The sequence below is a fragment of the Tamandua tetradactyla genome, chromosome 4, assembly GCF_023851605.1.
Source record: "Tamandua tetradactyla isolate mTamTet1 chromosome 4, mTamTet1.pri, whole genome shotgun sequence".
Lineage (NCBI taxonomy): Eukaryota > Metazoa > Chordata > Mammalia > Pilosa > Myrmecophagidae > Tamandua > Tamandua tetradactyla.
The window spans coordinates 164,804,714-164,828,272 of NC_135330.1; the positions used below are offsets into that span (position 1 = coordinate 164,804,714).

The following is a 23,559-nucleotide window of genomic DNA, read 5'->3' on the forward strand; positions in this document are numbered from 1 at the left end:
CTTAGCAAAAAAAGATACTGCAGTAAGGGATTCTGCCTTCTGATTATGGTTACCATGGTAACCATATTTGATTTAGAATCAAATTTCTCACTGAGGAAAATCTTACGCTGAATTTTAAAAAAAGGAAAAAAAAACTTCTTAAAAGCATCAAAGAAATAGCAAGATAATAAAGAATTTTGAACCCCTACCTAGGAGACAGGAACCCAAGGGTTAATTAGGTCCACCACTCAAAGGGAATAAATGTGAAGGTTGATTTTTGAGCTCTGAATTCAATTCCCTGGTCTAAATTTACACCCTTGTGCTGGTACAATGATATTTTGATTACTGTGACTTCATGATAAGTTTTAAGATCTGAAAATGTGAGTCTTTCAACTTCTTTCTTCTCTTTCAAGATGGCTGTACCTATTCAGGAACTCTTACCCTTCCATATAAATTTGATAATTGGCTTTTCCATTTCTACAAAGAAGGGTGCTGGAATTTTGATGGGGACTGCACTAAACCTATGAATTGCTTTGGGTAGTACTGACATCTTAATGATATTTAGAATTCCAATCCATGAACATGGAGTATCCTTCCATTAATTAGGTCTGCTTTAATTTTGTAGCAATGTTTTGTAGTTTTCTGTGTACAAGCCCTTTACATCCTTTAGATTTATTTCTAAATATTTGATTCTTTGAGTTTCTATTGTGAGTGGCACATTTTTCTTGACTTCTTTTTCCAACTGTTCACTGTTTGTGTATAGAAACACTATTGATCGGGAGGTGTTTATCTTGTACCCCACCATTCTGTTTAAGTCATTTATTAGCTCTAAGACCTTTGTTGTGGATTTTTCAGGGTTTTCTGTATATAGGATAATATCATTTGCAAATAGGGAAGAAATATATTCTGTTGCTCTTGGGTGAAGTGTTCTGTATATTTCTGTTAAGTCTAGTTGGTTTACAGTATCATTCAAGTTTCCTATTTCCTTACTGATCTTATGTCTAGATGTTCTATCCATTCCTTAAAGTAATATGTTGAATTTTCCAACTATTAATACAGAACCATCTATCTTTTTCTTCAAATATGTCAATACTTTCTTCCTATATTTCGGATGCTAACATTACAGGTATATATAATCGCTTCGTTTTCTTGTTAAACTGACCCCTTTATCAATATATAATAACATTCTCTCATAATGGTTTTTGTCTTGGAGTCTATTTTATTTGATGTTAGTATAACTAACCCAGTACTATTTTGGTTACTATTTCCATGGTAAATCATTTTCCATCCTTTCACTTTCAACCTACTTGTGTCTTTCAATTTAAGGTTAATCTCTTGTGTACAACATATAGTTGGGTCATGCTTTTTATCGATTCTGCTAATCTCTACTTTCCTCACTGCAGGACTTCCTTTTACAATTTTGCTGTTTGTTCTTGGTAAGTCTTATCAAATTTTTGCACCTTAATTCTTCTAATGCCTACATACAAATGTGTTTGATTTTTTTGTAATGTACCATTTTGTGACCCTTCTCATTCCTTTCTGAATATATTTTTCATAAATTTACTTTCTGCTTCCCATGGTGCTTAAATTTAATGCCTGTATCTATGACAGTCACATTTGATTTGACAAAAACTTAACTCCAATAGCATATACAAATACTGTTCTTATACCTTTCCAACCACCCACCTTTTTGTTATACTTGAAACAAATTATACTTTTATACCATATATGTCAAAACTCATGATCTTTCATTAATTTTTTTATATTTTCATTTACAATTTGTTAAAAGTAAAAAGTAGAGCAAAAATGTAATACATATTAGTCATATGGTTGCCTTTATTGGGGATTTTATTTTAGGCCTCTTCAATCCACTGCTGTGTCCTTTTCTTTTACCTAAAGGACTCATTTAACATTGTCTGTAAGTCAGGTTCAGTGTTGATGAACTCCCTCAGCTTAAAATCACTCTCTCCCATATTACTGAAAGGTAGTTTCACTGGTTATAAAATTCTTGATTAGCAATTGCCCTTTCAGCACTTTAAATATTTTGTTCCTCTTCCTTCTTGCTTCCATGGTTTTTGATAAGAAATCAATAATTCCATCTTACTGGTGCGTCCTTGTATATAACACGTTTCTTTTTTCTTGCAGCTTTCAGAACTCTCTCTTTGACCTTGGCATTTGATAGTTTTCACTACTATGTACCTAAGCATAGTTCTTTCCAAGTTTAACCTGTTTGGGTTTCACTGTGCATCTTAAATGTATGGACTCACACCTTTTATTAAATTTTGCAAGTTGTTGGACATTATTTGTTTGAATATTCCTTTTTACCCTTTCTCAATTTTCTTTCTGGGATTTCCTTAATACATATATTAGTATGTTTGATGGTGTCCCACTGGCCCCTTATGGCCTGTTCAATTTTTTAAACCTCTTTTTTCTTTCTGCTCTTCAGGAAGAATCATTTCAATTGTTTTGTCCTCAAGTTTAATGATTCTTTTTCTTTCTCTTCCCAACTTCAACCTGTTACTGAAACGCTCCAGGGAAATTTTATTTCAGTTACCACGGTCTTCAACTGCAGTATTTCTGTTTGTTTCTTTTTAAAATTTTTATCTCTTTATTGATATTCCCACAATATTCATCAACATTTTCCTGAAACACTTTAGTTCTTTCTCCACATGTTCTTTTATCTCCTTCAGCATATTATAAATAAATTTTTTTTAAAATATTAGTTTGGGTTGTCCAAAGTCTGGTCTTCTTCAATGATGGCTTCTCTATTTTTTTTTATCTTGCCCCTTTTTTATGGGCTTTCATTTCCTGTTTCTTTGTCTTACAGTAATCTGTTGCACACTGTACATTTTAATATTTCAATGTGTTAATTCTTGGATTTAGTCCCAGTGATGTTATTTAAATTTGTATTCAGCTAGTGATATGATAGATATTTCCTTGAGTGCCAGGAGGTAACAAAAATAAACAAACCAATGAACTTTCATGACTTTTCAGATTGCCTCTGGATTATCTATTGTTCTTCGGACTTCAGTCTTCCTATCAGGAATATCAGCCAAAGGCAAAGTTGAAGTGCAGGGACCTCTCCATCTTTTTTAAGCCTGAGTCTTGTTCTGGGCTTGTGCTTGCTCATAGACATAAAAATTCCTCCTTGAGAGGAAACTAAATGTCCCCCTACTCCGCAGACCTCCCCCCTCCTGGGTGTTCTTTTTAACATCTTAAAACCAGTAATACTTTGCTCCAAGCCACGTAGCCTTAACTGTTTCTTACACTGCATTAGCTGTCCTTGAGCTGCTTTTGCCTGCAGGGCAAGTTCTGGGATGGCAAGCCAGAGGATAATTTCTTGGTTCAGTCTTCCAAATAGTCACTGATATACTGGAACAAACATACAGGCAGTCCAATATGCACATAGCGGCAACTCTGCTACCCTGAAACAAGGCAAGGAACACACAATGGGAACACTGGTAGGTTCCACACCGCACCAGAAAAGGGTATTGAGGGAATCGACTAGGGCACCATCAGTATTTTCTACCATTTTCTTTTCTTTTTCTTTTTTATACTTTCTGATTTTTTAAAAAAACTTTCTCCCTTTTTTTTGTATAATATAACATATATACAAAGAAAAGAAAGAAAAAAGCAATAGTTTTCAAAGTACTCTTCAATGACTTACAGGACAGATCCCAGAGTTTATCATGGGTTACCATACCATCATCTCAGATTTTTTCTTCTACCTGCTCCAGAATATAGGAGGCTAGAAGGAATAAATATTTTTTAACATTACAATAGACTGTTTTTTCTTTTTTTGTGAAAAACAACATATATACAAAAAGCAATACATTTCAAAGCACAGAACAACAAGTATTTGTAGAAAAGATTTCAGAGTTGGGTATGGGTTACAATTCCACAATTTTAGGTTTTTGCATCTAGGTGCTCGAAGATATTGGAGACAAAAACAAATATCAACTTAATGATTCAGCAATCATTTTCGTTTGTTAAACACTATATTTTTGGTGTAACTCCACCCTCACATTTGATCTTTCTATCCTACTCTTTAGGGGTATCTGGGCTATGCTCATTCTAAATTTTTCATGTTGAAAGGGGCTGTCAGTAATATGGGATAGGGAGATGGAACTAGCTGATGTTCTGGAGAGGCTGGGCCCTCTAGGTTTCAGGACATCTCTGGTCCAGGGACCCATCTGTAGGATGTACATTTCTGGAAAATCACCCTAGTGCATGGAATCTTTGTAGAATCTTATATATTGCCCTAGGTATTCTTTAGGATTGGCAAGAATGGTTTTGGTTGGGGGTTGGCAAGTTATGAAAGGTAGCAATGTCTAACTGAAGCTTGCCTAAGAGTGACCTCCAGAGTAGCCTTTGGACTCTATATGAACTCTCTCAGCCATTGATACTTTATTGCATATACTTCTTTTCCCTCTTTTCATCAGGATGGAATTGTTGATCCCACAGTGCCAGGTCCAGACTCATTCCTAGGAGTCATGTCCCACACCACCATGGAGAATTTCACCCCTGATGTCATGTCCCATATAGGGTGGAGGGCAATGATTTCACTTGCAGAGTTGGGTTTAGAGAGAATGAGGCCACATCTGAGCAACTAAAGAGGTATCCAGAAATAACTTTAAGGTATACCTATAGGTAGGTTAAGCTTCTCAGCTATCTGTATAAGCTTCACAAGATTAAGCCTTAAGATCAGGGCTACTGATTTGGGTGTCCCTAAAGTTTGACATAGTGTCAGGGGAGTCCCTGATGGTAAAGATGAATAGTTCTCTTTATTTGGTATTTTTTATTATTTTTTCTCCCATTCCTCAAGGGACTTTGCCAATAATTTTTTTATTATCTGCTTAATATATTCTAAGATACATCCAGGCATTACATTAAGCTATTCTGGATTACATTAAGCTATACTCATTTTTATTCTGGGTTCCCTGTGTTTCAATTTTTCAAATAAGCTATCCAGACAGGTTGAGTTAGATTATGTGCTATAAAAAATTTAGGTTCCAGGTAAAATAATCTTTTCTTCCTTTGGTCTCAAAGAGCAGGCACGCTTCTAAAATATAGACAATGGCTTCCTTACCCCCTGTGTCCTGAGTGACCTTAATCTGGAGCTGATCGGCTTCGTTCTTATCTCTGTATATCAGGTTATAGATAAACAAAACAGCCTCTCAAAATCCAGAAATAAATGTATCTGCTATCACAGCTTACAATCTAGGATGCTGTTTTCTTATCAGCATTTTCTAAAGGAGACCCTAGAATAATTGTTCTTTCATTTCTGGCTTATTTTGCCTCACCAAATGTCCAACAGATTCATTCACATTGTGGCATGTCTCACGATTTTGCTCCTTTTTGTAGAAGCATAATATTTGATCATATGTATACACCATTGTTCGCCAATCTAATTCTCAATCTGTGCCTCCTTCAGCCACCTGCATTCATTAGGCATCATGTATAATACCCAAAGTCCACTGTCTCGATTTTAGATATTTTCATTGTTTCCAAGAAAAAGATAACTGATAAATACACCCTCACCAAGTTGGAAATCGAAATCTCCCCTTAACTTTTGTCCCTTCCCCCATTATTTACCACTGTTGTTCTAGCAAGGTCTACCTGAAGCTTGCATAACAGCAACTTCTAAAGTAGCCTCTCAACTCTATCTGAACTCTCTCTGCCGCTGACACTTTATTAGTTACACTTCTTTTTCCCCTTTGGTCAGGATGGGATTGTTGATCCTACGGTGCCAGGTCTGAATTCATCCCTGGGAATCATCTCCCATGTTGCCAGAGAGACTTTCACCCCTGGATGTCATGTCCCATGTAGGGGGAGGGCTATGATTTCACTTGCAGAGTTGGCCTTAGAAAGAGTGAGGCATACACCTGAGCAACAAAAGAGGTCCTCCAGAAGTAACTCTAAGGAATGTCTATAGTTAGTCTAAGCTTCTCTGCTACCAACATAAGCTTCACAAGTATAAGCCTCATGATCAAGGTCATGACCTATTGATTAAGGTGTTCCTAAAGTTTGACACAATAGCAGGGGATTCTGTGATGTTATGGTCTAAAAGTTTCATATTCTTTCTCCCATCCCTTAGGGGACTTTGCCAATACTTATTGATTATCTGCTTAAGGATATATCCAGGCATTACAATAACCTATACAGGATTAAAGAACCTCTTTCTTAGTCTGGGCTTCCTATGTTTGTTCAAAAGAGCTATACAGATAGGTTGAAATAGATTATACACTATAGAAAATTTCAGTTCCAGACCAAATAAAACTTTCTTCAATTGGTCTCAAAGAGTATGTGTGGTTCTAAAATACAGACACTGTCGTTCTTAACCCTATGTTCTGAATTACTTTAACCCCAACCCGTTCTACTCTGTTCTAATTTCTATGGGCTTCCGTGTTAGGCTGTTTGCACCAGCCAGACAGTCTCCAGTTCTCTGCTTCTCAATTTCTCAGCTTTTGCAATGAGGGCCACCCTATGTGGTACAGAAGATTCTCCCAGGTCACCTACACTCTGGAATCAACATCTCAGTCATCTTCCCGTCCCTTCTCTAGCTGTTCCTTGGAGCAGGGTTCAACTCAATCTATCTTATCTATGATCTTCCCAGAACTCTCTCTCCTACCTTTTATAAAAGCTGTGCTTTCTTTATTTGGCAATTGCGCTAGTTTGAATCTGTTGTGAACCCTAGAAAAGCCAGGTTCTTTAATCCTGATTCAGTATTGCTGGATGGGAGCTTTCTTATAGTTTCCATGGAGATGTGGCCCACCCATTTGAGGGTGGTAACTTTTGATTAGATGGTTTCCACGGAGGTGTCCCTACCCATTCAGGGTGGGGTGGCTTATGGAACCATTTAAGAAGGAACCATTTTGGAAAGAGTCATGAGAGCTCACACAGCCAGAGAACTATGGAGATGAGGAAGGAAAACAACTCTAGGGAAGCTTCATGAAACAGGAAGACAGAAAAGAAAGTTATCAGACTTTGCCGTGTGCCCTTCCAGCTGAGAGAGAAACCCCGAATATTACTCAGCCTTTCCTGAGTGAAGGTAACCTCTTGTTGGTGCCTTAATTTGGACATTTTCATGGCCTTAGAACTGTAAACTTGCAATTTAATAAATTTCCCTTTTTAAAAGCCATTCTGTGTCAGATAGTTCCATCTCCCTAGCCCATATTAGTGACAGACCCTTCCAATAGCAAAAATTTAGAATTGTCATAGCCCAAATAACCCCAAAGAGAGGTATGGAAAGATCAAACAACCCCAAAGAGAGGTATGGAAAGATCAAACAACCCCAAAGTGAGGTATGGAAAGGTCAAACAATCTCAAAGAGAGGTATGAAAAGATCAAAGGTGATGGTGGAGTTATACAGAGAAGATAGGACTTAACAAATGAATACGAATGCTGAATCATTAAACTGATATCTCTTTTAGTCTCCAGTGCTATAGAACAGTTAGAAGTAAAACCTAAAATTTTGGAATTGCAACCCACATCAAATATTCTACAACTAATTGTGGTTCTGTGCTTTGAAATAGCTTTTTTGTATATATGGTATTGTTCACAAAAAAAGGAAGAAAAAAAGTTGATTGTAATGATAAAAAAGTATTTAAGTCCTCTAAATGGGGGTCACATTTAGATGGGTGGGTCACATCTCCATGGAAACAATAAAAAAGATATCATCCAGCAATAATTAATGAGGATTAAAGGACATAGTTTTTCTGGGGTGCACAGCAGATTCAAACTGGCAGTAATGAATATACAACTATGTGATCTTACTGCGAGCCACTGACTGTACACCATGTATAGAATGTATGTATGTGAAGATCTGTCAATAAAAATTTTTAAAAATAATAATAATAGTTTTTAAATTCCCAAGCATAATATGGGAATCTACTGCCTATGTAAAATCTATGCAGTTTAACTTTAAATTATAAGTGATGTTTAGCACATACCTTACCGTTTACAAAAGAGAAACCTGCTAGTCAAAAGAAAGGTAGATTCTTTGACTCTCCCCTACTCCACACCTCAAAACTTGACAGACAGTATACTAAAATATGAGTACATATTTGGAGGACAATGACAACAATCAGCACCATCCTAAATGAACATAACTTTCTCTACCCTACCTCCAGAAACAAGGAAATAAAACTAATATGGAGTTTTTTAGGAAACTAGGACAATGAGGACACCACACAGAAAAGAAAGGCAGCTGTGATGCCTTAAATGTGTTAATAGTGTAAAAAGGCAAAGAAAAATCAAGTGCTTAGCTCAACCAAAGGCAGAAGGAAATAATATAAATAAATGCAAAAAGTAATAGATTAGAGCAAAAAAAATGGTAGAAATAATAAATCCATCAATCAGTTCTTTAAAAAATATTTTAAAATCTGATGTGGAAAACTGAAAGAAAATGCAAATGAATTTAGGAACGAGAAATATATACATAGGATAAAAGCTAAAATATTTACATTATAACAAATATATAAATTACTTGCTTAAATAAACAACAAAACCATGGAAAAAACTGATACTGTAATAAACAAATGATTTTGTGCCTAAGGTTCATAAAACAAAAAGCTTATTAACCTATTATATATAGCTTGTGTCAGGCCAGCAAATTGATTCTGTCTATTGTTCACAAGTTAATAAATTGATCTTTTATTGTTTCATGGATTCTGGCAGAATTCAAGAGACTTGTGGGTCAAAGACAAAGAACTTCACTATTCACAGCAGAGCAAGCACATGACATTAGCATGTATGCATCAGTTCCCCCTGACCCCATTTCTTCGGGGTGAAGCAGATCTACATGGATGCTACACATAGAATGCATATATATCACAGCTAAGGAATACTGAGTTGGTTAATCCATCATTTTATAGCAAGCAGTGAGAAATTTGTTATTTGTCCCACAAGACCACCTTATTCCACCTCTCAAAACTGCTTGCTTAAAACAACTCTGAGAAACGGCCCAGATAAAGAGTAATTAGGGCCCTATAGTCTTGGCACAGCAAGACACTAGAGCCACGGTGGACTGACTCTTCCAACATCTACCCCTTGGCTGGACATATTCTTATCCGAACTGAAATTTTTAAATGAGTAAGCCATTCTATTGGCCATTTTGATGACCAACAAAAGCTGGGGACAAGATGTGTTCAATGTGTCTCATACCTCATTTAATTAAAGTTACTGTTCTAGTTTTCTAGCTGTCAAAATGCAATATACTACAAACGGAAAGGCTTTTAAAAAGGGGAATTTATTAAGTTGCAAGTTTACAGTTCTAAAGCTGTGAAAATGTCCAAATTAAAACAAGGATATAGAGATGTCCAATCTAAGGCATCCAGGGAGATACCTCAGTTCAAGAAGGCCGATGACATTCAGGGTTTTTCTCTCAACTGGAAAGGCACATGGTGAACATGGCGACGTCTACCAGCTTTCTCTCCATGCTTCTTGTTCCATGAAGCTCCTTTGGGGGCTGTTTCTTCTTCATTGCCAAAGGTCTCTGGTTGCATGGGCTCTTGTGGTTTTTGTGGCTCTGTTGCTCATTTCAAAATATATTCTCTTTTAAAGGATTCCAGTAAACTAATCAAGACCCACCTGGAATGGGTGGAGTCACATCTCTATATGGAAATAATCTAATCAAGTTCCCAACCTGTAGTACTGAATAGTGATTAAAAGAAATGGCAAGCTCCACAGGATGGATGAGAATTAAAATATGGCTTTTCTAGGGTACATAATCCTTTCAAACCGGCACAGCTACTATCAACATCATCTAAGAAGCAAACTTGGCTAAAGTACAGTATTAACCTCAACCATGCCCTAAAGTCCTCAGACCCAGCCAATGGTGATAAGTTCCAAGGTGATAGTACGTTTTATATCAGACAGCATGTAGTCTAAAACCAGTCTAACATCTATTACAACCTGCGTAAGGGAGCTTATACCAACCTGCTGATCTTTGGCATGATTACAAATATTTACAGGGGGAAAATAGAGGGACCAAAAAGCAACTTTTATCCCCAATGGAGACATTCTGTGGCCCACTTTCTCCTCAAAAAAACATACAATCTGAAGATGGTACATGTCACTCTAGTCTAAAAATTTTTGTTAAAGTTGATATTGATCACTCTGGGCCAACTACAGGCAGTCTTAATGATCAGATATGCTATGACCCAAGATCGCTCAGGAGAAAGAAGTATTTGAATTTGCATTATTAAGATTAAAGGAAAGTTGTGACAGTTTTATGTGTTTATACAAGAACTGGGGGGATAGGGAAGTTTTGTCTATGCTTAGGAGTTGCCACTGATGGGAGACAGGCACAACTGAATAGTTCAAGACCAGCAATGCTCACCTGTCCATATTAGGTGGCACATATATAAGGATGAAAAATCCAGCAGCAGGTCTGTAAAAATAGAGCAAGGTTTATTCAGGAATATGAGGACTACCTTTAATTCTGCCCAGTGAATGGAGTAAACACATTTGCTTTCGGTTTTACATGGCTATTGCTAGACCTAACAGCAGCATCCTTATGGACACAATCAGCTTCTAACATAGCTAACATAGCAGTAAACTGGCCAGGTATATGGGAAACAACTGTGAATTGAGGATCCCACTGAACCAGCATTTTTATAATAGGTAGTATAATGGGGTATAAAGTTTGCTCCAAAGAGTCAGCTTCCACTTTTTCATGTAAATCCTAGGTGATATTAGGGTTAGGTCAGAAGTCCTCTTGAATATATCATCTCTATTCCCAGAGAGACTTTTGGGGCCTCTTCAACCCTGTTAGTCACTGAGTTCTAGCTGATCGATGTCAAAATGGAAATGTCATGTTGCAGAATCACAAGGCTTCTACAGGTTCAAATTCATTTTCAACAAGAGCTTAGAAGCTTAAGAGCTGCTCTTTTTATTTTATTTATTTATTTATTTTACATGGGTAAGAACCAGGAAACAAACCCAGATCTCTGGCATGGCAGGTGAGAATCCTGCCACCGTCACACTGCCCTCAGGGCTGCTCTTTTTAAAAAGGGGTGTGTACTTGGTTGAGTCAGACAGTTGGAAATTTTGTACTGGAAAACAGCCTCTGTGGGAATCACAGCAGTCATTAAGTCTTTTTAAAAAGTTGTGATAGTTTTCTTTCTCCTCTTGGAATTCTATGTTGTTTTTGTTGGACCACCCAGAAGTAGAAAGTATATGTAATACTCCCTGACTGTGAGAATCCCCTCCAGACTTCATGAGCATTCATAGCATTCATAGTATAAGCATGTAAAATATCAATACCAATTATATATTCAGTCATGAAAATCAAAACTATACTGCACTCTGAATCATTTTAACTTCTTTTCTTTAATGTGAGTTCTTCCCAAACCTAACTCTTTGAATCCAGGCCCCTTTTTCCCATAGGAATGCATATCAAAGAGTATATGTCATGGACTACAACAACAGCTATTAGAAGATAAGTACCACCCAACTAAGTGCACAAGGAGTACAGGGTGCCAAGAGAGACTGGAAAGGGAGGGGGACAGTTGGGACAGTGGGGAAGAAATTTAAGTGTCAAACTTTTTTTCTCCCCAACCGAGGGGGCTCGTGTCCTTCCTTGTCCAGAAAGCCATGAAGTATGAAGGTTGATTTTACCCTAATAATAAATTAAGATCACCTTTTACTGTTTCATGGATTTTGGCAAAAGAAACCTGGGTCAAAAAAAATGAGTTTAAGTCAGAGGAGGGACCAAGATGGCGGCTTAGCAATGTGCGCGTTTTAGTTCATCCTCCAGAACAACTACTAAATAACCAGAAACAGTACAGAACAGCTCCCGGAGCCACGATAGTGACCGGACACACAGCGTACCCCAGTCTGGACCAGCTGGACCGGCTGCGAGTCTCCGACACCGTGAGTTTCCCAAGCCATGGTGGCCAGCGCCCAGCGCCCCTCCCCCACAGGCGGCTTCCCGGAGGGAAAGGAAAGAGACTCTAACAGTAGCAAGGACTGAGTCCAACCAAACACCAATTGTGGCATTAATAAACAAATTCTGACTACTAAAAGTAGGCCCCCAGCTCAGGCAAAACTGGTCAAGGCAGAAGTTGCTTATTGGGTTAACTGAAAAAGAGGAAAGGGGATGAAACAGGTTTTTGCGGCTGTTTCTACGGAGGCTTGGCTGCCTCCAGATTCAGCGGTGGGACTACTCGGGCTGCAACTGCCCCGGGAATAGTCAGAAACAGACTGCTTTCAGGGCTATCTCCCACGTGTGCCTTCCCCAGGGGAGGGGTGAAGCCCATACGTGGAATCCCTCTCTCAATGAATTCAGACCCCAGGGCTTGGCAATTTGAAGCCATTAAAACCAGCCTACAACCTCTCCTCTGTCTCCACCATGCCCCCAGCAGGGAGAGCCTTCCAAAGTTAAAGGAGCCACAACATCTTTTGCTGGTGGGACCCACAGGCAGACAAGCGCCACATACTGGGCAGGATAAGAAAAAAAAATGAGTTTATTTTCATGGCATATCAAGCAGCACAAGTATTATGCCTGCCATCCCAAAGTCTTACAAGGGGATGATAAAATATGCCATGTACTATACAAAGTATAGTAAAAATATAGTAAAAGGTACTATACAAAGAGAAGGTGTAGCTGCAGCTGAGCAATACTGAACTTGGAAAATCACCGTTTAATAAAAACAAGTATTAAACAAACCTGCTCTTTTTTTCCCAAAGGGAACCATTATCTCAGCCCTCAAGGATTTCTCGCTGCAAATACAACCTAAGAAATGGCGCAGATAAAGAGTGGTTAGGACCTTGCATTCTTAATACACTGAGCAACAATATGCAGGGACTCAAAGGACCCATGGTAGATTGTCTCTCCCAGGGGATTGATATTAATATTTTTTTATCTTAAAGATACATCAATTTTTATAAAGTCAAAATTATGAACTTTTTATATGAAGTCAACATCATAAATTTTAAATTATTAAAAAGTACCTTAAAATACACTAGGGCTGACAATTTTTATGGTGGGTCTATTAGTGCTATAAAGGAATAGGTAATTCCTATGCTATATTAACTCAATAAGAATGACATGGCTACCTAGTTTACTATACGAAGTTAGAAAGATTCTGATTTAAAAAATTAAAGATGGCGTAAGTAAATAAACCCACAAGTAATTTCACTTATTAAGACTGAAGACTGAATCTTAACAAAAACTTAGGCAATGTGACTTCCAGGAAGATGGTGGAGCCAGGTGGATTGAAGTCAACCCTGCACCATGGGACAAGATAGGGGACAGGGAGAGAATGGCCCAAACTGTGGTTCCAGAGATGAGTAACTGAAGAGGGCCTTCAGGTACTCTGAGGAGGAGAAAGGTGGGGGGCAAGGGTATCATGATTAGGAGAGTGGAGAGTGGAGAGTGGAAGAGTCAGATCAGCCGGGATCTCCACCAGGGGAAGGCAGTAGCATGGGGAGACCTCCCTGTGCAGATCCACAGACAGAAGGGCCAGGCTACCATGAAGAGCCACGCCCCCACAGGGAGCAGCTTCCCAGCAGGGTGCCAAGAAGAGGTCCCACTGGGCGTAGTGTCACTCCTGCTCTCACCTCCGGGATGCTGATGGGCTTCCCCATCCCAACAAAGACCCCACACAATGACACCATTTCTCCAGCTGGTCCCTACAGGGACAAGCCAGAGGGGAAGACGTGCCTAGAAGTGCCACCTGTTGGAGGAGAGCAGTAAGTGCAGGCTGGTTGCTGAGGGGAGGAGGGGCCTCAGGAGCTCCACGTGCTGGCGATAAGTGGTAAGTGCAGGCAGGCAGACTCTCTCGTTCCCTCGTTTTTTTTTCTTTTCTCTTTTTTCCTTTCTTTTTTTTCCTTAATATAGTTTTACTATATATAATTTGTAGCATTATTTTTATTTTTTAATGTGTATTTTATATGTTCACATTTTAAATTGATTTTTTTCTTATATTTTTTTATTATTCTATTTTATTTTATATATTTACTTTTTCTTTAATTTTTATTTCCTTGCTCGTCTCTGGGCACTAATCTGAGCTCATCCCTGATATGTCTTACGGTGTCTCCTTCTGACTTTGGGACCTACTACTAGTGAGGTGTTTACTTGTTGTTGTTTTTTCATATTTTATTCTGACTTTGGGACCTACTACTAGTGAGGTGTTTACTTGTTGTTGTTTTTTCATATTTTAATCTTATTATCATTATTTATTCAATTAATGTTTTTTGGTTGGGGGTGTACCGCCCAGGAACTGAGCCCAGGTTTCCTGCATGGCAGGTAGGCATTCTACCACTGAAGTACATAAATGAGAAAGGCTTCCAGCCAAGAAATCTTTATCCAGTCAAGTTATCCTTGAAAACCAAACGAGAGATTAAAATCTTCGAACACAAAGACTAAGAGAACCAGTCATAAGAGCCCTGCTCTCCAAAAATTACTAAAGGGAGTCCTGTCACTTTAGAATTTAGGTTCAACCGAAAAAAAAGACAAGAGAGGGAGGTCTGCAGGAGGGCACAGAATCGAAGAGTGCCAGTAACAGTAATTTAAAGAAAAAAAAGAGAAGAAAAGAATATATAGATCTCACAAAATTTAAGGGTAAGATAGTAGATTCAAGAACTGCTTTTACAGTAGTAACTGAACATTAATGGACAACTCACTAATGAAAAGATACAGATTGGTAGAATAGATCAAAAAAACAGACTCCATCTACATCCTTTTATAAGAGACATCTTACACCCAAGGACACAATTATCTTGAAAATGAAAGGATGGAAAAAGATCTTCTATGAAAGCTGTAACTAAAAGAAAGCAAGAGTAGCTGTCCTAATATCAGATACAACAGATTTTAACTGTAAAGATGTCATAAGAGACAAAGAAGGACACTACACATTAATAAAAGGGACAATATGCCAAGAGAAATAACAATCATAAATATTTATGCTCCCAATCAAGGAGCTCCAAAGTACATGAGGAAAACACTGGCAAAACTGAAGGGAGCTACAGATGTTTCAACAATAATAGTTATGTTTCTATACACAAACAATGACCTATCTGAGGAGACAATTACAGGAAAAAACCCATTCAAAATATCTACCAAAAGGATCAGGTATCTAGGATAAGTCTAACCGGGGATTCAAAGACTTGTACACAGAAAATTATAAAGCACTGCTAAAAGAAATAAAAAATGACCTAAACTGATGGAAAGACATTCCATGCTCATGGACAGGAAGGTTAAATATCTTTAAGATGTCAATTCTACCCAAACTGATTTACAGATTCAGTGCAATACCAATCAAAATTCCAACAACCTACTTTGAAGACTTGGAAAAACTAGTTATTATCAAATTTAATTGGAAGGGAAAGAGACCCCTGAATAGCTAAAGATATTCTAGAAAAGAAGAGCAAAGTGCAAAGATAATCACTTCCAGACTTTAAAGCTTATTATAAAGCCACTGTAGTGAAAACAGCATGGTACTGGCACAAAAATAGAAGTATCGATCAATGGAATCGAATCCAGAGTGAGGAGATAAGACCACCAAATCTATGGAAGACTGATGTTTGATAACGCCCTCAAATCCACTTAACTGGGACAGAATACCTTTTCAATAAATGGGCATGGAAAAATTGGATATCAATAGCCAAAAGAATGAAAGCAGACCCCTACCTTACATCCTACACAAAAATTAATTCAAAATGTGTGATAGACGCAGGTTTGATTCCTGACCCACGCACTTCACAAAAAAACACACAAACAAGCAAACAAAAAAAAACTAAAATTCAACACATAGTGCTGCAAAAACTGATACTCACATGGGAAAAGAATGAAATGTGACACCCGCCATACAGCATACAAAAAAAAAAATTAATTCAGAATGGATCAAGGACCATAAAACCCCTAGGAGAAAATGCAGGGAAACATCTTCAAGATCTAGTAATAGGAAGTAACATCTTAAACTTTATATCTAAAGCACAAGCAGCAAAGGGAAAAATAGACAAATCGGAACTCCTTAAGATCAAAAGAGTCCCTGCCTCAAAGGACTTTGTCACAAAGGTGAAGAGGCAGCCAACTACATATGAGAAAATATTTGGATACCATATATCGGATAAAGGCTTGATATCCTGTATACATAAAGAAATTATATCGCTCAACAACAAAACAACAAACAATCCAACTATAAATTGGGCACATTTTATATATGAATAGACACTTTTCTGAAGAGCAAATACAGATGGCTAAAAGCACAGGAAGAGATGCTCATTTTCATTACCCATAGGGAAATGCAAATCAAGACAACAATGAGATATCACTTCACACCTTTAAGAATGGCTGCTATTTAACAAACAGGAAACTACAAATGTTGGAGAGGATGTGGTGAAACTGGAACACTTATTCACTGATGGTGGGAATGTAAAACAGTGCACTCGCTGCGGAAGACAGTTTAGCAATTATTCAGAAAAGTAAATGTTAAGTTGCCCTATGACTCCACAATACCTATACTCACTGTGCTGGTTTGAAATGATGCATGTACCCTAGAAAAGCTATGTTTTAATCCTAATCCCATTTTGTAAAGGCAGCCACTTCTTCTAATCCTGATTCAGTATTGAATGTTTGAAACTGTAATTAGATCATCTCCCTGGAGATGTGATTTAATCAAGACTGGTTGTTAAACTGGATTAGGTAGATGCATGTTCCCACCCATTTGGGTGGGTCTTGATTTTTTTCTGAAGTCCTATAAAAGGGGAAACGTTTTGGAGAATGAAAGAGATTCAGAGAAGCACAGCGGAGTCCACCAGCAAGTGACCTTTGGAGATAAAGAAGAAAATGTTTTCCGGGGAGCTTCATGAAACAGAAAGCCAGGAGAAGAAGCTAGCAGATGATGCCATGTTGACCATGTGCCCTTCCAGATGAGAGAGAACCTTGACAGTGTTCACTATGCACCTTTCCAGATGAGAGAGAAACTGACTGTGCTGACCATGTGCCTTTCCACTTGAGAGGGAAACCCTGAACTTCATCAACCTTATTGAACTAAGGTATCTTTCCATGGATGCCTTAGATTGGACATTTCTATAGACTTGCTTTAATTGGGACATTTTCTCGGCCTTAGAACTATAAACTAGCAACTTATTAAATTCCCCTTTTTAAAAGCCATTTCATTTCTGGTATATTGCATTCTGGCAGCTAGCAAACTAGAACACTCACTATATACCCAAAAGGGCTGAAAGCAGTGACACGAACAGACATTTGCACACCAATAATTCATAGCAGCACTATTCACAATTGCCAAAAGATGGAAACAATCCAAATACCCACCAACAGACAAGTGGATAAACAAAATGTGGTATATGCAGACAATGGAATATTATGCAGCATTAAGACAAAATGAGATCCCAAAACATATGACAGTATGGATGAACCTTGAGGATGTAATGCTCAGGACATAAAAGTCAGACACAGAAGGACAGATACTGCATGATTCCGCTATTATGACTCTGGTAAAGACCAATGAAAATTGTCTAAGACTGAGACTGCTGCTGATTGTAGAACCAAATGCAGTCAACATGAAGACATGACTTGTTTATTCTGGACATTATCCATGATGCCCAGTAGATGGAGGAAGCCAAAGGGAACTGTGACTGAGAGGCAGAATGGCGAACTGTGATCATTTATACGATGGAATATGATGTGGCTACAAAAAGGATGTCAAGATACATGCAACAAACTAAATGAAACTTGGGGACAGTGTGTTGTACAAAATAAGCTAGAAACAAAGGAACAAATATGCTAAGGTCTCTTTCAGAAAATACTTGTAAGAAGGTTGGAGACTAGATTCTAAGCCCTTATAACAGCCACATTTAGTCTGAAGTTGAAAATTTCTAGATGCTGAGCTGCTGAGCTGAATATGTATCCACTGGTATTTCCTTGGGACTTTGAGTAACTCTTTTATATCTGGAACCTAGATATGGAGTGTTGCAGCGCTGAAGGTTAACGCAGCTATGCATAATAACAGCTGAAATGACCGAAGGAGAGATCAGGTCTCAACTAAAGTTAAAAATTAAGCCAATCTGGCTGGGTATCGGGTAAATTAGAGTACAGGGTGGAGGATGATAGTGTGTGTACTCTAGACCTTCACCTACTGTGTGGACCAAAGGCAGAGGAGTTGATCGCATCTGGAATCTGGATTTTCTGTAATACATAATCGGTCTGCTTGGATAGCTCACTTGAACAACTCAAACTCCTGAGGTCCAGATCGGGAATGAAGCTTTGTAGTTCTGTGTAACTTGCTACAGTGCAAGGACACATGTCAGAATATTGTGGGCTGATAACTGGGATACTGGTGGAGTCCTTGAGGGTCCGAAGGAAAAAATATGTATATGAACTACTGAACTTTTCTATCTGGGAAGTCCCAGGTACCCTCCCAACCATTGGGAGTTCCCAGGAAAATGGGCAAGGCCACTGATTTTGAGCCTTGTCCTTATGAAACTTGTTTCCATGGGGGAGAAGCTAAGACTACCCATGATGAGGCCTGGGAGTTGCTTCCAGGAACCCTCTTTATTGCCCAGTTGTGGCCTCTCCCTCTCTAGGCCCAACTTTGCAAGGAAGGTCACTGCCTTCACCCCATATATGGGACATGACATTCAGGGGTAAAGCTCTCCCTGGCAGCATGGAATACAGCTCCCAGGAATGAGTCTGGTTCTGGCACTAGGTAATTGACAATACCTTCCGGACAAAGAGGAAGAAAGAAGGTGTAATAAAATAAGGCATCAGTGGCCAGGAGAGATCAAGTGGAGTGGAGAGGCTATCCTGGAGGCAACTCCTATGCAAGCTTCAGTTAGATAGTGCTGATTGCTATGGTTTGCTAAACTCCAACCAGCATCACTCTTCAGTTAGATAGTGCTGATTGCTATGGTTTGCTAAACTCCAACCAGCATCACTCTTCAGTTAGACAGTGCTGATTGCTATGGTTTGCTAAACTCCAACCAGCATCACTCTTCAGTTAGACAGTGCTGATTGCTATGGTTTGCTAAACTCCAACCAGCATCACTCTTGTTGACTTTTTTTTTTTTTTTTGTATGCTGTATGGTAGGGGTCACATTTCTTTCTTTTTCATGTGAGTATCCCATTATTGCAGCACCATTTGTTGATTTTTTTTTTTTCTAATTGTTTGTTTGTTTTGGGAAATGCATGGGCCGGGGATCAAACCCGGTCTCTCGTGTGGTGGGTGACAACTCTACCACTGAACTACCCCTGCACCCTCTCCTGCTGACTCTTGAGAACACTGAGGACTCAAACTGAGACTCTATAAAGGTTTCTTGCATTAAGTCCACTTTCCTGGAACTTATAATTATCAGAGTTTCATCTGTTTTATAAAGATAAAACACAGTTTTATCCGTTCCTGGGTCAGATAAAACATGAAACCCAAAGGGACCAGCTTCTCCAATACTATCAATAAATTACGTCCCCATAGTTTTTAATGTTAACACCCTTTCTCAACATGAAAAAGTCAGAACAGGCATCACTCAAAGATCCCCACAGATTGGGAGAAGGATCAAAGGAGAATGAAGAAGTATAACAGGGAAAATAGGATTTGGCAAACAAGTACGACTACTGAATCACTATATTCCTTCTAGTTTCAGGTGTTTAGGAGCAGCTAGAAGGAAAAATCTGAGACAGTGGAATAGTAGCCAATGACAAACTCTGGGATCTGTTCTGTAACTACTTGTTGAAATGTGCTTTGAAAATCATTGTTTTTTTCTTTCTTTGCTTTGTATATATATTTTATAATAAAAGCATTTAAAAAAACAAACCTATGCACCAATCTTATGGTATGTGAATATATCTCAATAAAATTAATCAATGTCAACCAAAACAAAACCAAAAAAAAAAAACTTAAGCAATCTTAATTCCACAGGAAACAAAGATAATCCTGCACCAGTAACAAATAGTTTTCCCTAGAAAGGGACAGAAGGTTAACATTTAAAAATATAATACCATAACATATCCATATGTCCAATTAGGGAAACTTTGCTTTCATCTCAGTAGATAAGAAAGAAGTATTTAATAAAATAAAACTATACATTTTTATTTTAAAAATGTAGAAAATTATAAGACAAAAAGTTCTAAAAGAAGGTATGAATAGAAAGACATACATATTCTGATGAGACATTCAATACAATTAGGACTTTAACTTCTTCCTGAATGAGCCAATAGGTTTAACAAAATCGTAATTAAAACGCTATTGAGACTTTGTGTGTGTGTGTGTGTGCAGATGTGTGCGCCTGTGTGCACCGGGGAGGAACAAATGGGACTCTAACGTTAACTTGTAAGAATCAACAAATGCAAAGAGCTAAGAAATGTTGCGGGTGGAAAGGTAGTAATGCAGAGAAAGCTGCTCTATCAGATAATGGAATATACTATACAAAAAAGAATTCTAAAACAGTATGCACTGTTATAAGAAACAGATAATAGAGCAGAACAAACAGTTATGAAATATACCATAATATAAATATAAACAATATAATAATTAATAAATTATCTAAAGAAGGTAAAATCAGATTGGATGTTTATCTTTTGATGAAAATAAATTTCAGATGGATTAAAATCTAATGTAAAATAAAAAAAGAAAACTTTAAGAAAGCTACTGGAAAACATTAGCAAAATCTATTATCTCAGGTTTGAGAAAAACTGTGTTATGTACAAAAACAATGTAAAAGTCACAAACACAGACAAGGAAAATTTGGTTACATTAAAAAAAGTTCTAAATATTAAAATAAACATAAAAATATAAGAAAATTGGAAAAGGTCTTTTTACAAAGGAGAAAAATATTAATATAAATTCTTAAACATCTACTATTGCTCAATAAATAACACTCATGGTTAGAGAAAAAAACTATTAGGACTTTTTAAATGATAATCAAGCAATAAGGTATAAACTGGTTGGTATTTCTTTGTAAAAACTCCTTATAAATTAGCCATTTTCTTATGATATCCCTTATTCATTTTTATTGAATACTGGGGAAAAGTTTAAAAAAAAAAACTTTCAAAGAACACATTATAAAGAGTAACACCATCTATAGTATTGATTGTTATTAAAATGTTTGTTATTCCCCCAGATATGTTTAGTATACATTTAAAGAGATATGGTCCACATAAATCCATAGTTGGGCATATTTACTTGAAAAAAATATATATATATATAAAATCATATGTATCATATATGTATGGTATTTTGGATAATTATAAAATAAAAATCTGAGCAGGACAAAATATTGAAAGTACTTAAATATTTTAGAAAAGGATTATCAGTTCAGATAAGTTTTCAGTAAAGGTCACACACTTGAACAAAAGATTTCTTAGAATTAATTTTTGCATTTTGAGAAATTTCTATTTCCATCCTCTTCTCTCTTTTTTCACTACAGGCTATCATTAATTTACCTTGAAGGAGCCTTCTTCAGAAGCTTTTTAATCTCATTAATTTTACAGGTATGCTCCTTATGGATAACCACAAATGCATTACATCCATCTGGTGGTGGTTCATCAGCTGCAATCTAAGATTCCAAGATTATATTTAGCTATAGTAGGTGATAATTATAAAATGACTCAAGAAACTAATACACATTACTTTGATTGAAATAAGTCATCAAATACTATTAAATTATTGCTGTAATTTAACACATCTATATGTAGGCAGAATCAAAGATAAATATTAAAAAAATTACACTAGGAAAATATGTTTCAATGTTGTTGCACAAATTCATAATAAATTAAAATTTTCATTATAATTAATTTCAATAATGATTTTTGCTCAGAATTTTCTTTATCCAAATAATTACAAAAATTATACAATATATTCAATTATATTATAACTAATGATATATAGCATAACTAATGATAATATAATCAATGACAGGCTATAGATCTAGATATTATAAATTTGTAGATCCTTTTAAGCCAAAGATGTTCACATTCAGATAGCTTTACTAGCAAACTTCTTTGGTAAATATAGTTTCAGTATTTTTACATACCTGTTGAAACATCTGGATAGTTGGAGAGTGTGCCCTTATAGAGAAAGCAAACTTTAAGAGATTGATATGCAAATTGTCTAAGAATTGCCCAGCTTTCTTCAGGATTAAGTTGTAATAAGAAAAATCTGATTCTATAAAAAGAAATAAAAAGAAAAGGATGTTAATATTTTGTACCCAACCCATTGGTATATCCTCTATCATAAACCTAACTTTTTTTTTTTTGGCATGGGCAGGCTCCAGGAATTGAACCCGGGTCTCTGGCATGGCAGGCAAGAATTCTGCCACTGAGCCACCACTGCACTGCCATAAATCTAACTTTTTAAATAGATAGTTTGAGATAAACAGAAAATCAAGATCTTTGCTCTATGATTAACTACTATTTTTATCTTTCATTGATGTCCAAGCAATCAACACAAGACTAAGTGAAAATGACCAAGTCATTAAATCTATTTGGAAGATGCAGCAGACATTTCAGGTCAATCCGCCACTCCCAAAGTTTTGGGCCCATAATATATAAGGATAAGATACAGGACCTACCTACAATGTAAGGGAAAAATAAGACTAGCACAAAATAAGTTACAGAGTAATACGATTCTTAATAAATTTTAAATTACATATAATACTGGTTTCTACTGAGATTTAGTACACATGGCCAAGTGTTAGTTAGTGTGTCCAGAATAGTTTGGGAGAGTGGATTTGAACCAGATCTTAAAGAATAAGAAAATTGCTACCTTGACTGGAATTGGAATAAACTAATCGGAGCTGCTGGTTTTCTCCTCTAAACCTATTTCCAGAGATCCCAAAGACATAAAAGAGAACCATGGATCCTAGAATTTAACTTTAAAAACTCAGACACATCAAGGAAGACAGAGATCTTTGAAACGGGAGAGAGCAGAAGAGAATAGCAGCCTGAAAAGGGCCTGGTGGCACTAATGGTAATAAGCAAGGAAAGACCTTTCTATTTTTTCACTTTTCCTTTCCCTGAATGTATATTATCTGCATTTTTGCCATTGTGTGGGAAAACTGCAGTGCCATTGAAGTGACAGTCAGAAATGGAAAGTTAACAATAGGGCATCTCTTGAGTCCAACTGGTACAGGCATCCATAGGTTGCCCTAGTTAATTCCCTGGTCATTTCTATTCTTCCCTACTCACTAACAGTAGGTCACCAACTGAGGGAAATTTCACATACAAAAGAGCAGAGCTGGCAAAGCAGTCCCCTAAAGATCACAGCTCTCTGACGTGAAAAGAGGTGACAAAGGGGGTGGTTGAGATCACACTGTGATACCAAACACTATTCTTCAGAGAGGAAGAAGACATATTGTGGGAAGTGGAAACTGAAGAGACTTGACTGTTTGCTACAATGACTTGACAATTACTACACTGTTCACACTTACTCAAAAAGTGCAGAGCCCTTGACCTGGTTCCTCTTCTTACCACAACCCATTCACTATGTGGGTGTCATCTGGCCCTGTGAGTCACCAGGAGGTAAGTGGGGCTCAAGGAACCAGAGTGAATGTGTAGACATTGTAGATACTGGCTTTGCTATGAAAAAGTCTTGTGTCTCTGATCCAGGGGTTTCATGT

At 37.3% G+C, this 23,559-nt stretch overlaps 1 protein-coding gene across 2 annotated transcripts in view; it reads right to left on the reverse strand.

Moving 5' to 3' along the window:
• The window catches only part of UGGT2 (UDP-glucose glycoprotein glucosyltransferase 2), a 271,578-nt gene that overhangs the window by 222,825 nt on the left and 25,194 nt on the right, over positions 1-23,559 (reverse strand). The window contains exons 1-2 of one of the 2 annotated variants that reach the window (XM_077158543.1): positions 21,386-21,494; positions 3,247-3,404 (exon numbers count right to left, since the gene is read on the reverse strand). In XM_077158543.1, the coding sequence (XP_077014658.1) occupies positions 3,247-3,386 (140 nt within the window). In that variant the 5' untranslated portion in view covers positions 3,387-3,404; positions 21,386-21,494. Of the gene's footprint in view, positions 1-3,246; positions 3,405-21,385; positions 21,499-21,975; positions 22,107-23,559 lie in introns of those variants that run through there. The other variant, XM_077158542.1, reaches the window with a different exon arrangement.